Source organism: Blastomyces dermatitidis (assembly GCF_000003525.1).
Source record: "Blastomyces dermatitidis ER-3 genomic scaffold supercont1.4, whole genome shotgun sequence".
Classification (NCBI taxonomy): domain Eukaryota; kingdom Fungi; phylum Ascomycota; class Eurotiomycetes; order Onygenales; family Ajellomycetaceae; genus Blastomyces; species Blastomyces dermatitidis.
The window spans coordinates 4,212,962-4,229,446 of record NW_025544777.1 but is presented as its reverse complement, the minus strand read 5'-3'; the positions used below and the strand labels follow the sequence as shown (position 1 = coordinate 4,229,446).

At 45.4% G+C, this 16,485-nt stretch overlaps 4 protein-coding genes across 4 annotated transcripts; 1 reads left to right on the top strand and 3 right to left on the bottom strand.

Moving 5' to 3' along the window:
• Positions 1-4,564: 4,564 nt before the first annotated feature.
• BDCG_04353 (uncharacterized protein) lies at positions 4,565-5,830 on the bottom strand. Its single transcript, XM_045420009.1, has one exon. The coding sequence runs from the start codon at positions 5,757-5,759 to the stop codon at positions 5,001-5,003; it is 759 nt and encodes a 252-aa protein (XP_045276199.1). The 5' UTR covers positions 5,760-5,830; the 3' UTR covers positions 4,565-5,000.
• Positions 5,831-6,070: 240 nt separating this feature from the next.
• Positions 6,071-8,142, top strand: BDCG_04352 (CMGC/SRPK protein kinase). Its single transcript, XM_045420008.1, has 2 exons — positions 6,071-6,783; positions 6,848-8,142. Exons 1-2 carry the CDS (start codon positions 6,150-6,152, stop codon positions 7,612-7,614), a joined length of 1,401 nt encoding a protein of 466 aa, XP_045276198.1. The 5' UTR covers positions 6,071-6,149; the 3' UTR covers positions 7,615-8,142.
• Positions 8,143-12,831: 4,689 nt separating this feature from the next.
• On the bottom strand, positions 12,832-15,178 carry BDCG_04351 (uncharacterized protein). The gene is made up of 3 exons (XM_045420007.1): positions 15,070-15,178; positions 14,699-14,851; positions 12,832-14,631 (listed from the first exon to the last, which is right to left on the bottom strand). Exon 3 carries the CDS (start codon positions 14,014-14,016, stop codon positions 13,432-13,434), a length of 585 nt encoding a protein of 194 aa, XP_045276197.1. The 5' UTR covers positions 14,017-14,631; positions 14,699-14,851; positions 15,070-15,178; the 3' UTR covers positions 12,832-13,431.
• Positions 15,179-15,845: 667 nt separating this feature from the next.
• On the bottom strand, positions 15,846-16,251 carry BDCG_04350 (uncharacterized protein; the record flags this gene model as incomplete). The annotated part of the gene is made up of 2 exons (XM_045420006.1): positions 15,846-16,065; positions 16,103-16,251. 2 exons carry the CDS (start codon positions 16,249-16,251, stop codon positions 15,846-15,848), a joined length of 369 nt encoding a protein of 122 aa, XP_045276196.1.
• Positions 16,252-16,485: the final 234 nt, after the last annotated feature.

The following is a 16,485-nucleotide window of genomic DNA, read 5'->3' as shown; positions in this document are numbered from 1 at the left end:
TACAATGCTCTCATGTTCTTGGAATGACAAGCGACATGATAAAGACCTACACGCCAACCTGTTCAAAGGTTTAACATAGATAATATTAAAGCTTGCCAAAGTTCCCGTGCCACGAATTGGCTCATTCATTATCAACGACAATGGATTCTTGGTGTTGAGTAACAGGCCACTTTCACTAAAAATCCATCAATTGGAGAGCGAGGAGATCCCAGTGGATATACCTAGAGACATGACATATACATCAGTCGATTCGTACGTGGCTGATACACTGGCTTTTCACGACAGCTGTCTACACAATCGACCGAATGCAATAAAGGACAGATTTGATGGCATCTGGCAGTTATCAGCCCTTAGCGCTATGAGGGCTGTGGCTTCACGCTTTTTTGAACGTGACTTGCGTTTTGGCCCTTTTGTCTATATGTTCAACGATCTCCACCAATCTAATATCCTTGTCGATGGTGTAGGTCTGTCTTCCTTTGCCTTTCCCTCATTAAGTCCGATGATGATGGTGCCAATTTCAGGGTCGTTGGCCCAATCTGGAACATTCCCGGAATCGCGATTGTGGCGATAGTAACTGAGGAAGGTCGCGAAGCTCTCGCGAGCTCTCTGATCGTCCGTCTTCGCGCTCATAGTAAAAAAGCCACTTTATCTGCTTTGAAGGCCAGCTTCGTAAGAGATCGCCATTTAGTACAACTGAATAAGCGGACCATACCTAACTGCAAAAGTTTGAATTAAAAAAAACGGCTATATAGCGGACTGGGAACAAGACGGCATGGATCGAGGCGGGGTAAGTAGAAGATCGTGGGCATCAGGCTAAAGTGCTACGCCATGCGATGATTTACCAATAGAGGTACGTATACGTCCTGTGATAAATCCCCTGACGGTGCTATTATGCAGTTAAGGATTTTTATTCACTAACATGCATTGTTTGATAAAAGGAATATACTCGAGTCAATCTCTCCATCACAAGAGCAAGGGCTTCTGAATCCGAAGAAAACCAAAGTAGCACAAATATAAAGAAAGAAACAACTCAGCGTCCACTTCACTCTGTCTCTCCGAAACCATAGTATAATATCCAATACACTTGGCTAACTGAGTTATTCATGAGCTGCCCCATCCACAGTGCCTTCAAAATCTCCCTAACAAAGATCCCCAAACATCCTACCGGCAGGCTTTTCTAACCCAAGACAGCTTTCTCTTGCTTCCACACGATGTCGTTGAATTTGAAACTGAGAGCCTAGACATGGGCTCATGTAAAGCGGCTGTTGATGGGGAGCTGCTGGACCTGGATCGACGGCGTCTATCTCGCTCTTTTGCCTCTTCCTGAGATGATGGTTAGCGACCTCTTTGTCTTCGAACGCCGTCAGATATTCAAATACACACTGTATTCTGTATGACGTTGCCTTGGACTTGTTCTTCATATCATTGCTGGAGGACCAAGTGAATTTTATGTACCAGAGTAGAGAAATAGGCATGGGACCTAAACATCAAAATTGACAACAAGATGGCTGTGTTGGACGTCTGAGTTGCTATCTACGGAGTAATTGATTTACAAAGGTGAAGCGTTGGTGATTTACCATTCTGCCACGCTCTCTGCCTCCTTTCACCACGCACCCACAACGCCAGTTCGGCTTCCCTCCTATCCCCACAAGAAACTACGCGGTTGCATCCTCACTCATCATCAATCACCCAGCTCACCCATCGCCGCTCCGACGTTTCATGAGGGCGCCGAAAATGGCTACATGGACGCCTACTGGCTCACACCGGGCATGGGCCTCGTTCCTGGCCATGGCTCCCTCAACATATTCACATTCGATCTCAACCACCTCCGAAGAGCGACGAAACAGGAAACAGACACTTCTCCCTTTGCTGCTTACCTCCGTCACCTCTTGTCCAACATTCACCTGCAGCTTTCCCTTTTCTGGGACATACTGGCCTCCTCTGTTGTCTCTACTACCAATCTAACTCGCTAGCGGAATCCTAACTGACTATGAAGCGCTCTATTGACCGACGAGATCATGATCACCGCAGAGCACAGGACCAAAAGTCTGATAGCGAGTCAAGCTACTCTGACTTGCATGGTAGGTCAGAAGCCCCCCTCGAGACCGACCTTACTGAGCCCGATGTTCCTGAACGTCCGGCAAAGCGTCCGAATAGTGATGAAGGAGATTTTAGCAATGATCCTCTTGATGACACCGGGGTCGACCTGTCGGCCATCCCGGAGGATTATGGCAAATCAGCCGGAACACTTCTCCGGCGAGGATGCATTGAAAAACGCTGGCTACAGTTGGTCACTTTTCCTTTTCCCTGGTTTGATGATACACCAGCGATTTCCTTCCCTTCCCTAATAGTCAGTAGGTACTGTAAAGTCAAAGCACGACAGCTGCCAGATGAACGCAAGTGGCATAACCCCAAGCGTGCACTCTGCGAAGCGTCGGACAATGACATCCACCGGTTTCTGGGCTGGTGCCTCAAGCTCAAGCGAGGGAAGGACGGTCGACACCTAAAGGGTATTCACAAGGCCAGCTCATTCAAGGGTGACTGGCGGAGCTTCCGCCTTTACTATGAGAGAGTCACCAAAAACAAAATTCGTGATGAAGACGGCAGTAATGTGCGGCGGGTAGATTAATATCTTGAATTCTGGAAGATGAACGCGGCACTGACCTGACTACATAGCGTATCAAATACCTGATTGACACGAATGGCCTGGATACGTAGGGGGGCAAGAAGATCCCTGTATACATTGAGGACATGGTTCCATTCAATGAAACTATCCTGTCAACTCAGGAGAAAAGATTCTGGCTTGGATTTGAGCGGATCCAAGTGTGCCTATACAATACTCTAGGCTTATTTACTCTACATCGAAAGAATGCAGTATAAGGACCTACAGTTTTCGCTCCAGAAGGATCCCCATGGAGGACCTCCAATTCCGCTAGTGGAGTTGACAGCTCAGGGTGTTAAAAAGTTTATGGGGGAAATAAAATTGTATATCTGCCTTTGAGCTTGGTTTTAACTGACACTTTACCTCCCTCAACCTCTAGCCTGTCACAAACCCTGATTGACAGCATAGCTAACTGCAATCAGGATCACATTTCCCCTTCCTGAAGTAATTTATGGGCCGTTCTTGATATTCTGCCTGCATACCTACCTCTTTGGGATGTTGTTCCATGCTAAGGCATTCCAAGCTCCTGGACTAACATCCATGGCCGAACTGCGAAAGCTATTTGTGAAACGGGGCTGCCAGCAAATGCCTTTGTATTTGAAGCGTGAGACGGCCGATTGGTATGTATTCTGTAAGACTGAGGTGGTTAAGGGGACTCCGGTTATCCGGCGAAGACAGCCATTGTTTAAACACATGATGGGTCGCCTTTTGTCAATTTTCGGAGAGATCCATGGTTGGCTCCATTCCATGTTCTCACACCGGTTCCGTTACGGGAGTGGAAAGATCCTCAATGAGAGTGGTATGTAATCCTGCTCGGTCATCCATGATATCTGACGCGCTTTAATGAAGGCCTGATTGACTTACCTTCTTCGCAGGATGGGTTAGCGAGGAACAACGGATGCTAATCATGAAACATGCGGACCGTCGCACGTTCATCGACCACTATCATCCCCGGACGGTCGGGACTGAGATGATCCGGACCATCTGCGGCCTTGATCCGGACAAGGAAATGATGCGGTCCGTCGCGCGGCTGGACCGATGGAGGGACCAACGGCGTTCGCGGCATCTAACCACAGAAGACAAAAAACGCATGAAAGATCACCCAGAGCTCGTGACCGCCCGCCAAAAATTGGAGACCATTACTGCCGAATATCACCAGACAAGGAATCCTGATTTTCCCGCTCGTATCCGGCGACAAGAGCGTGAGGTCAGGAATACGCAAAGGCGACTTCTCAGGGCAGGGCTCTGCGGAAACAGGTGTGACAAGAGTTTGATGAAAAGCAGTCTCTCCTCGACATCGAGGCACAGCTTTTGGGGACCATGGCGGATGAAAGTGAGGAGTCATTATCATCAGAGGACAACATGCATCTCACTCTGCTTGGGCTCCTACAGAAGCTTCTCTCATATCCCATATCTGATTCTCTGGAAGCAGAGTGGCAATGCCACAATGAAGCTGTTGATTATGTGGTCCTCTATTGTGACACATCGGAAGAGGGCCCTCTCCGCGGACGCCTGAAGAAAAACCTGAAGAAAACACAACCACCTGCGGGAAACAGTGGGCCTTATGATGACCCTCACTCAAAGGATGACAGTGAGAAAAAAGAAGCATCTCTTGTCACATGATGAGCTCTTGCGTCTTACTACAGAACACATTGAAAAAGCTCCAAAGCCACGTGCATGCTTTCAGTGCTTCTCTGACAGAAAGTTGCCAGATGAAGTTCGCTGCCGAATGTTTTATGACCCAGGGTGTCTTACCAAACACTATGATAGTCATCATCTGCAGGATGAGCAGTGTAACTGGTGTGAACTTTCTGTACTACAAATACAATGCATCCGCAGCATCATGCCAAGGATGTTCATCATACGCATTCCCATTTTCATCCACCATTGTGATTTCCATTCTTGGCAATGGCTAATATCTTATTGAGAGTATCAGCTTAAGGCTGCTCGAGATGGTTGCTGTATATTTAATAGAGTCTCATGTGTACATTAATTAGACTGGAAATTGGCTGTAATCAGAGAACATAACCAAGAGATGGTGATTGTGATAGAACTCAAGATGCTCCAAGATAATTAGTACCTTTTTAACATCAGAAGCCAAGTGCATCTCATATGGAGAATGCAAGTCAGTTAAAACTGCCCCAAGACAACCGCAGTAAGTAACATACGCCTACGCCACAAATATCATCAAGCTATCAGGTTCCGAATTCCCAAACATACAGCTCGTCTAAGTTTCTTTTGGCCAAGAGGATGCTTCAATAGGAGGACCCGCAGGAAGTTCTTCAGCAGCTTGATTTTGTTGACAGGATTTCTTCTTCGGTTTCTTCTTCGATTTCTTCTACGTCCCCCCCCCCCAACGACTCCAGGTATCTTGAGGTGGAAGAGGAGATTCCTCTGGTTCGGGTAGAACAGGCTCTTCAGCAACATCCGCAGGAGGCTCCTCCAAAGGCTCATTGACATCCTCTAGGGGCTCAGCAACAGCATTTTCAGGAGAATTAGCTGGAGCAAGTTGTGCCTCTTGACAATATTCATTCTTTCCTCTGGCCCAAGTCTCCCACATATTTTGAGGTGGAAGAGACTTTTGTGGCTCCTCTGGAACGAGATCTTCGCCATTTTTAACATCCTTTAGCCGCTCAGCAATGGCTTCTTCAGGAGAATCGCCTGGAGCAAGCTGCGCTTCTTGACATGGTTCCTTCTTTTTGCTCCCCCCAACCCACCAAGCAAGGTCCTCCGATGCAGGCAACTCTCCATTGACAGATGTCTCAGGGAAACTGGCAGGTTCCTCACCACAGTCTGCCGGTCCCTTGCCACTGTGCTGCTTGGCTGGTTCGTCCGTCCGCTGTAAAATTGAACACCTGGTGCTGAGTATTCCTACTGCCACCCTGAATAACATCCTGCCGAAAGAGCTCTTCACATACTTCAGAATATCTTGATGAATAAACACATTCCCATCATCATCATCATCAAACTCACTCTGAAGCATTGCCCTGGTGTGACCATCAAGCCATAACTTATCCTTGGGCAATAGTCCCTTATATTCCTTACTTCCAACGTTCAGGACTACCAGCAACGACACTGACTTGCAATTCTTCTCCATAGCATAGCTTCCATTGCAAGTGCCACCAGAGGAGGTAATTCATATTTGCTTGTGAAACTAAACACCGCAACGCTCCTTTCTATACTCATTTTCCATTTCCACCTTCTTGGACTCTACTCTGGCATGGATAGTCGCAGTGTCTCATACTCGCCGGTGTAAAGAAAATGTACCACTGTGTGTGCAATGTCCTCATCTAGGTGATGGATGCATCGAAAATTTGCATTTGACATTGGAAGGAACGGCGGTGGTCCACGTTCGAAGAAATGCTTCTTGGCGTATTTAACTATCGACCACTGATCTGAGCAATTTAGTTAAGTTATTTATTAGTTATTAGTTATTATTTAGTTATTAACTAACTAGTTACTCTGTAGTTACTCTTCTTCTGTCATCATGATTGCTCCCTCATCACATTCGATTCGTTTCCAGCTCGTTCACACACAGCAGCTGTTGAACGCCTCGCCCCGAATATTCCCTAAATTATTCCAGATCTTCATCACCCGCAACATGAGTACTGCTCAATTGGCGTATCAACCCCCCTCCATCAATAATATTGAGGATGTTGAGAACTATCGAAAGGGTGGATTTCACCCTGTCCAACTTGGTGATGCTTTTTCTCACGGAAGATACCGCGTGCTGCACAAATTAGGCTTCGGGGGAAGCTCAACTGTATGGTTGGCCCGGGATGAACTATCACAACGGCTTGTATCCCTGAAAATTCTTACAGCGGAGAGATCAAATGCCTGCCCTGAACCTGAAATTCTTCGCTATCTTCAAAACAATCCATCCCACACATTAGGCCGTGAATACATCTTGCCACTGCATGACTGCTTTCACACAGAGGGGCCTAATGGCCGTCATACCTGCCTTGTATCACTGTTTGCTGGCCCCAGTTTAAGCCAACTATCAGAATCACCCGGCCAGCCTGGAGGATGTCGCCGCCTGCGAGGCCATGCCTCACGCCAAATTGCAAAGCAGGTAGGGCTAGCTATAGAATTTTTACACTCTCAGGGTGTTGTTCATGGAGGTATCTACTACTACTAGTCCACCATTATCCTACAAGTGCATGAACTAACCCCCATATGCTACAGACCTCACTGCATCAAACATTCTTTTCCAGCTGGCCGATATCAAATGGTCAGATCAAGATATAACAAAGCAATTCGGGCCTCCAGTCACAGAGAGTCTACGCCCCCTTTCTGCAGAACAGAGTGTTTGCGCGCCGGAATTTTTGGTCGCGCCCCTTCAGATCTCAGACCTTGACACCCGCCATTTCACCGGGAACATTCAACTGATTGATTTTGGGGAATCTTTTCTATCAAACTCCCCCCCTGCCACGGGAGTCAGGACTCCATTCTCATATCTTGCGCCCGAGGGGATATTTGATGCCAAGGCCAGTGTATGGGCCGATCTCTGGGCGCTGGGATGCATCATCTATGAAATCCGCGCCGGGACACAGCTATTTGCTTCCTTTTTTGGTGGACCAGACGAGGTACTTCGGCAAATCGTCCAGACATTTGGAAAATTACCAGAGCCCTGGTGGAGTGCCTGGACAGCGCGCCAGACTTATTTCAACAACAATGATGGAAAGCCGAGGGATTCATGGCTGAATGGAATACCACTGGCAGTGGAGTATCCACTGGGCCAGCAGGTTAGGGATATTGGGGCGGAAGACGGACAGGTTGATCTGGACTCCTATTCAACACATAGCTGGCTTGAACCGCTGGGGACGCGCTTGACAGAAGCTGAGGCCAGCGAGCTTGAGGATTTACTGTTTAAACTTCTTCAGTTTTCACCAGAGAAACGTCTTTCTGCTGGCCAGGTTGTCAAACACCCTTGGCTTCAAGGTGTTGAATAATAAATTCTTCCCCCTGCAGTAGAAAGTGTTAGCCCTCTCATGTGCCCATGTTGACCAGTCGATCACCAAAGAATCAGTAGTGGAGCCTGGCTACACTGTTATAGATCTTACAATACTATAAAGATGTTGTGTACAAGTAAATAATCGGAATACTCTATTTGGGGGCATTCAAGATCTAGCATGTCAATCACTTTTCTTGAGACAATTGCTCTAAACATTCCCTTCTTTTCCTGCCTTCATATGAACAGATACCGCACTGTCTGATCACAGCAAAACATCTTTCTCTGTCTTTCAACCACCAGGCCACTTGAACATGTCCAGAGGTCTAAACTGATTGTAATGCATCTTGTTCTTGATGAGGCTGAGGACTCGGGGTGAGTAAATAAACAAAGTGTGGCGAGCTCTGAAAGTAGGTGCCACGCCCTTCGCAAGGGGTGATAGGAGACTATACTGAATGTGCTAGCGGTATGACACTTGGGTTGCTCGAATGATCCAGTTTCTTGGCCCATATGAACATTTACCAGGCGCTTAAGGCTGCTCAGCTGGTTAGCTACTCCAGGAGTGCTTAGGGGATTGCTCCTCTACACCTTGAGATCGAGTAACTGGGAAGGCCTACAGCTCTTTTCCTTCTACTTACCCTTGCGACTTTCAGGCTTTAATGCCAGGAGGTTCGCAGCGGTCGTCGTGCTCAGAGCGGAAGAGCAACCTCTTCATCTGTCGTCCAGTTTGCCCTTTTTATTTCAAGCCAAATGGAGCCAGGCTATCATTCATGTCTTTCTTATTTAGCAATGGAACAGGGCAAGAGAAAAGCGCCAAGTTGTGCTGAGGCTTCAAGATGGTACAGTATACATTGAGCTTGTGATAAGAAGTGTAAGAAAGCTCAGTGTTTCTTAGCACAATGAGACCAAACCCCATTAACTGATGAGAATGACCTTTCATAGTCTGTGTAGTCATAGTGGTTTGGCTTCAAAGACTTTCTCCTTTCCAAGCTCAGAATCACTTCCTCTAGATGCCTAACTGTGGCTTCAGATTTTTCTATAGATGCTTTCATCCTGTCACCACTGCTGTATCATTGTGCTAAATATTGAAATTCAAAGTCCTTCCTTTAGTGTTTTGTCAGGAAAAAGAGGTTATACACTACTGAACGCCACCAACATCGTATTACTGAACGCCACCAACATCGTATTACTACAATATTTCTCATCATCATCAGCTTACTACAACGCTCGTCTAATACTCGCTTATGCTAGCTCTCTTGGCTCGCACATATATTTTACTATAAATAGCTCCATCTTTTGTATGAAATAGATATATTAGATAGTGCACGGATAATATAACAAGCAGATCTTGATACAGATAAGATTCATATGTCTTCAACATATTCATCCGTGACACCCAATCCGACAGTTATGAGCCCGGTAAGCAGCATCTGAAGAGAAGTGCGATACACCACCGATCCCAATCCTCATTCGAATTTGACAACAATCATTTGAACTGAGACGATTGATCCTCATTCGTATACGGTCCGATCTACTCGACTGTTATACCATACCTGATTCCCGGTAAGCAGCATCTGAAGAGAAGCGCGATACACCACCGATCCCAATCCTCATTCGAATTTGACAACAATCATTTGAACTGAGATGATTGATCCTCATTTGTATACGGTCCGATCTACTCGACTGTTATACCATACCTGATTCCCGGTAAGCAGCATCTGAAGAGAAGCGCGATACACCGATCCCAATCCTCATTCAAATTTGACAACAATCATTCGAACTGAGATGATTGATTCTCATTTGTATACGGTCCGATCAACTCGACCGTTATATCATATCAGATTCCTGTCCTCATTTGAACTGATAACTATCATTTGAACTGAGACGATAGATCCTCACTCGTATATGTTCCGAAATACTCGACCGATATACACCCTGAATTCTGATCATATTCACAAATACTTGAACCGATTCCTCAATCCATTCAATATAACTGATATGACAGACAAGACAATGTCTAGTGCGACAGTTCACCTTAGTGTTCCTGGAGATTGGAAACTTTGGTACAAGCATATGCTAGGATATGCAAAGGACAAGAAGGTATCAGACTTCATCAATCTTGATAAACCCGATATCTTCTCTGAACTAGAAGAACCTCTGGAACCCGAGAGTCCAGAAGAAGCCACCGCGGAGGCCAAGATAGCATATGACATCAAGGTCACTGCGTGGAAAATCAAATATATGAAATATGAAAAAATGAATGAAGGTATGACAAAGATACGAGATGTCATATGGAGAACAGTGGATGCCACAGAGCTACGACATGTATGCAGTGAGGATGATGATGTGAAGGAGATTATCTGTTCATTAAGAGATCGTCTCTCACCCACGACCGCGGACTATCAAGATGATGTGAGAACCCGATACCATGATCTCTGCAAAGCACCGAAAAACAGAGGTATAGAGAAGTGGTTAAATGACTGGTCACTCATCAAAGATGATATCAAAGAGGCGGATATAGCTGGACAGTTCAACTTGAAGAAAGACTTCTTAAATGTGAACCTAGCTATTGATGCAGGATATGCACAAGCATGGACAAAGGATGTCCGACGTGATAAAGATGTCATATCTTTGATAGAGTTAGTTAAGGACTTCAAGGAATGGTATAGAGAAATGGGTATTCTCAAAGGAGATAAACCTATGAACTTCGCTACCCTTAATGGAAGACCTCAGCAATCATCACCAGTGACATTTGGAAACTGCATCTGCGGAGCCCGTCACCGATACACCCAGTGCTACTATCTCAATCCATCAAGGAAGCCACCTGGATGGAAGGAAAACGGGGAGAAGAGAACTCAAATTGATCAAGCTCTTAAAAATCAAGGATTGAAGAGACGCGTTGATTGTGCGATATCTAGAGATTCATCCACGAATACGGATATGGTAGATGCCAATGAAGCAGTCATAGGAGGAATGGTTCTGAAGAAATCAGTTCCTCAATCTATCAAACATCAATCTATCGATCATCAATCTATCGATCATCAATCTATTGATCAACAGATCCGAAAAATATCAATGAACTCTTCAAATTCTCGCTCCTACCTCCAAAACTCCTGGATCTTTGATACTGGCGCGGAACAGCATATATGCAATAATCGAACACATTTCCTATCCTTTACACCTGCGAACAAGAATGCGGAAGTCTATACAGGCGATTCCAGCACTAAAGTTGAAGGTTATGGAACTGTTAGAACTATCATGATAAATGAAGCAGGAAAGCAGTTCAATGTCAATCTCACCAACGCGGCTTACATACCGAATTTCCATACAAATATCATCGCATGGAAACCGTGTTTCCATATAGAAGGCATCTATTATGATGGAAAAGACTTCAGATTGCGAAAACGCGCAGATAATACAATCTTTGCACGCGTTGAAGTATTTGGGGGGTTGCTAGTTACAGAATATAATAGTGAAACAGCTGTTTTCTCAACTATCTCAGAAAAATCCACTACCGAAGCCGATGCAGCTACCACACCACACACATCTAACATCACTATATCTGAAAAAATGATATCTTCAAATTCTTCAACTTCTACAAATCCTTCTTCCAACCTGCCGATACACACAAAACCTTCTCAAAAACCTAAGATCTCTATAGCTACTCAGTCAACATGGCATAAGAGATTAGGACATCCATCGAAAATCGCCATTCAAAAGCTTGCAAATGTTGCAACTGGCATTCAAATCACCAATCTAGAAGATGCTGCGGATGAGCTTACCACTGAGCTTTGCGAACCCTGCCATCTATCTAATGCGGAAAATCAAATATCTAGACGTCCCCACATTAGATCTCATACACCGAATCCAACACCTGAACCTACGCCAGGGCCAGCGGGCCCTAATGTTGATACAGGTCCTAATGTTGATACAGGTCCCAATATTGATATTAATACTCAACCAGCTGCAATAGATGATCGTACACGGAACATTGCACATAGAGCTCACAATATCAGTGCTAACTTTGATGAAGATAATATCATTGAAGACCGCAGAACCCGAAATCACAGAGCTGCCCACCTTATGGCAGTTGCAAATGCCAAAGTCAATCCTTTTCAAATGATCAATGAAGCATTCTCTCATTCTCAATCACACCCAGACTTCTACAAGTCTCAAAATTTATTTCCTAATACTGTTTTGACTGTTCTCAACAATACAGCTACATCAACAGCATCCATACCGACTTCAGGGATCCATAGATCTCAACTGCCAGATCCACCGAACCACTGGACAGATGTTGAAAAACACCCACATCGCGAAGAATCCGAGAACGCTAGGCTTCACCTCTATGCCAGAGGATTGCTGCCTCTTCTCAAATGATCGATTAATTGTCTTCTTCTATGTGGATGATATCGTCATCCTATCCCGATGGGAGGATTCAGATGAAAGATATCAATCCGAGAACATGTTCAATCCGGCGATATTACAGTTGATTGGGTGCCTACGGCCCAGATGCCAGCGGATGGCCTCACTAAGACTCTGCCACACCAGAAACATACAGAATTCGTCAAGATGCTAGGCCTAGTTGATATATCAGATATCATCAAGGCGTAAGCAGAATAAATGATCTATCTTGATGTAATCTCTACAGATTCATCTACACTCTTTTTGTTGCAGCTTCATTTACACTTTCTTTTACATGTTACATTCGCTGAAGGGGGTGTGTCAGGAAAAAGAGGTTATACACTACTGAACACCACCAACATCGTATTACTGAACGCCACCAACATCGTATTACTACAATATTTCTCATCATCATCAGCTTACTACAACGCTCGTCTAATACTCGCTTATGCTAGCTCTCTTGGCTCGCACATATATTTTACTATAAATAGCTCCATCTTTTGTATGAAATAGATATATTAGATAGTGCACGGATAATATAACAAGCAGATCTTGATACAGATAAGATTCATATGTCTTCAACATATTCATCCGTGACACCCAATCCGACATGTTTTTAGTTGCAATTGTGATGCAGAGTGCACACAGCTCTTGAATGAACTCAGTGTGGCTAACGAGTTTCAGCCCACAGGTCTCACCCACCTGATATTGATACTTACACTGGGCAGAGAACTTCCCCCATGTCCAGTCACTGTATTGGAATAGTTTTTGACCATAGAAGCACATAGCCACCGAAACTAAATGTTTGGATGTCAAGACCCTACTCACTTAATGTTAACATCTTCACACTGTGCCAGTGAAGCAAGATACATACAACAATATTGAGTTCACAGGGTGAGTTGAACCCACTTCATGCGGTTCTATAGATGGTATTCAAGCGTAGTTATATTTTTCTGACCCGCCGTCGTACCTGCGTTGATGGCTTACCAAGAATAGCAAAACTGAACAACAGAAAAATACTCTTTCTATATAAGAAGGCTGAGAGATGGATAATGTTGCTTAGAGGTTGCATATTTCAGAATGACGTAGTTTCTAACCTCCCACAGGCATACGGCACAGTTAGCATGCAGTGGAACGGAGTCCTGCGGCGTAGCAGCATCAAACACTCGGAGTGACCAAACATTGCCGTGATGCTGACCCCAGCCAGTCACTTACTCATGAGTTTCGTGCCTATGGACCCGTTGGGTTGTGGTGGAAGTTACTGAGACAAGAGTGATGAACGCGAGTCAAACCAAGGCGGCCATTGGCTCAAAGAGAGGGGAGAGAGTCAGGAAACCACACGATCACGAACAAATCTCCGCCTACCCCAGAATTCCAACATTCTTGTAGTAATGTGCTTCAGATTACGGGAACATCAGAACAGAGCACCATCACAAGGTATTCTAGGTCTGGCCGCCCAGTAGTCTTCCTCTCCTTGAAGCTGAGTTAAAGTTACTATATCAATCTTCTGAATGTTCTCCATATCTGAATTCCCATCCACGTCAAACACCTTATACTTGTCAGATTTAATATTCCAGTTGAACCATGCACCATGGAGGAGCTGCAGTTTCATGAAGAATATAATGAGGCAGATTCTTCCACGGTCAAAATCGGATTGGTCAGTTGAGATGGTCTGTAATCCTGGTTTGTATCTGAAGTCGCAGTTCGTAGAGCGGCAAAGCACGCATGGAGGGTTGTCATGATTGCCAGAGTATAGAACCGTCCACAGACACTCGGCGCAGAACACATGCCCGCAAGGTCCAAACTGCAAGTGGAGCGACCAGGCACAATGACAGATAATGTAGATGCCTTCCGCTGGATCAGTTGTTGTCAACTCTGGTATCACCAGCTCACGGTAGTCCGGATCCTCAGCATGCGTTTTCTCAAGGGTGGCAACAAGCTGAGGGTCGACATTACTGAGATCCCCATACATCTCAACTAGTTGGGTCCGATGGGCCATCTTTTTACTTTTGTAGCAGAACTGGCTTGGAATCGAGAGTAAGAGGATTCAACAGATGGTACAAGAGAGGTATCAGGAGGCCACAGCTAAGCTAGCTCAGAAGAAGAGAGTTGAAAAGGGAAAAAGCCAGGGAGAAAAGAAAGAAATGTTGGTACTTGTGTTATTCCTACAAGGAATCAAGCCCTAACCCCGTGCCCTGACTTGGGAGGGTCACTAGGGTAAATACACAATGTCTTGACGCGATGCATGGACTTTGCAACTCTCCACTCAGTGACCCAGCAAATAAATGATGAACACTCCATGAGAGCCCTAAAGAAAATATTCCCAAATCTCCTACAAGCCTTTCAAAAGCCCTGCACCGTCAACAAGTCCGCAAGAGTATGATTTCATTAAGCCAATTGTATCAACTTTAGCATCCCTCCAGTTCATCCCAGGTGATGGGTCTCCTGTCTGTGAGTGTTCTTGGGAAGAACAGCAAAATGAACATGAGCAAGACTTGAAGTCAGCACTGCTTGGAGTGTCTACCTGTCGCGGACTTCCGTTTGATAAGGTGTGAGGTTTCAAGGGTGTAGGATGCACGATGCAATCACGATGGTTCCTTCGATGGTGCGAGTGCTGCGTTCTTGGGTAAGTTAACTATTTAACTAAGGATAGTTCACCAATGTCCCGTGTGAGGGGTTACCGTCATCGTAAAGTAGAAAGGAGTTCTGTTCCAAACGCAGAATAAAATCCTTCGTCTGCTTCTTTTAGATGGAAAACAGAAGCTTGTTGAGACGAGTACGAGTTAACTCGCTATATAGACAGCCAATGCTTGCGGGGTTATCGTTTTACGAGACTATTTAATTCAACAAAGAATAGGGATAGGAAAGTTAGAAAATGCGTCGGTTAGTTTCAACTAATACACAGCTAACTACTGTCAAAGTTTGCCTTTTTCCCCCCATGTTTTTGACTTATGTTTCCGTCCCAATGACGTCTCGTTTCTCTCTGCCGGATCAACTTCACATAAAACAAGAGCAATGACACCCCCATACAAATCGAGGATTTGGCACGTACCCTGTCATGATCCCTGCAGTCTTCACTTGGATGCCGGCACTCTTTCGCCGTTCGGGATAAGGCATACTGTGTACTGCATCTCAGACAAAAAAAAAATTCAGGAGAAGCATAATAAAGCTACAGTTCGTGGGCCGAAAATGACGACATGGTGGATCGGGGGAGGGTTCATTTCGGTCCCCACTGAAATAAATACTGATTATCGTGGCAAGGAATGATTTAGCGCTCGGTACGAAGCATTGATATTGATTGTTCATGAATGATGGATTTCCTATCTGAGTTTCCTTGGATGATTCAATTTCTCCTGCTCTACTCCTCTCTTTCTGTTGGTACATGTATTTCTTCGACAGTCCTGGCCCTCATCCAGCTATCTCTTCGCCGGGAAACTCATATACGGTTGTGTTTCTTCCAATAGTTGCATATTAATCCCTGCTACATAGCTAATTGTATGTGTGTGGTGTGAGGAGACCTCAGGTACCGTTTTTAACAAGCATGGGAAAATTCATTAAAATGCGGTATATAGCCCTAAAATGTCGAAATACGGTCTACAATATGATTGCATTTATCCACCGTCATGATAGGATTCCCGCCGCTCAGCTGCAAACGCCCTCTCCCCATAACAACATAAAGCCTCGTGGGTCTGGAACTTTGGAAGCCTAGGCCCACCACCCAAAGCGGGGCATTTCTTGTGCAACGAAGAATGAATAGTTCTTTTCGGATTAGATATGAATTGAATATCATATTGAACTAGTGGTTAGCATGGTCGTTCAATTTCGATTCTACTCCCATTCAACCACGTGTGGCACAGCGGTACTACCGGTTGTACTCGGGCCGGGACTCGGTGAAGTGAGGCTGATAGAGCCTTCCGGTGGTGGGAAAGGGCCCCTTGAGCTAATTTGCATTGTATTCATTCTGGCATCGAACATGAGGCGGGGTGGTTGCTCTGGCGCAATATTCCGTGACCTCAGGAATGCTTCGCGCGCAGCGTACTTCCCCGGCCTGAAGGGTGAATTCGGGGGGGAATTTGAGTACAAACATTAGTCTGATGCAGTGGTGTTTGGGACTATTGGCAATCGCCTCATGACTATCACAGATTGCAGCCCGTGCCTTGTCTACGTGTTCTTCATCGGGTCGCTTTGCTAACCCGCTGAGGACGTGGAGGTAGGGGACGGCTGGGGAGGACATGGATTCGATGAGGCAGAGGAATCCTTTGGTGAGGTGAGCTGTGAGGTTCTGAGCTTGGTATCACATTCCAGCATGCGTTCTGCGTAGCCATAAGCTCTGCTTCGCTTTGCACCTGTCAGATAATACTCCATCAAATGACTTTCTGGCAAAGAAACCATGCGTGGTCCGGATGGTCATGTAGCGGAATGGGACTTTTGGGTTAATGTGTGAGGTGTTTGCTGCTTATCATTGCTT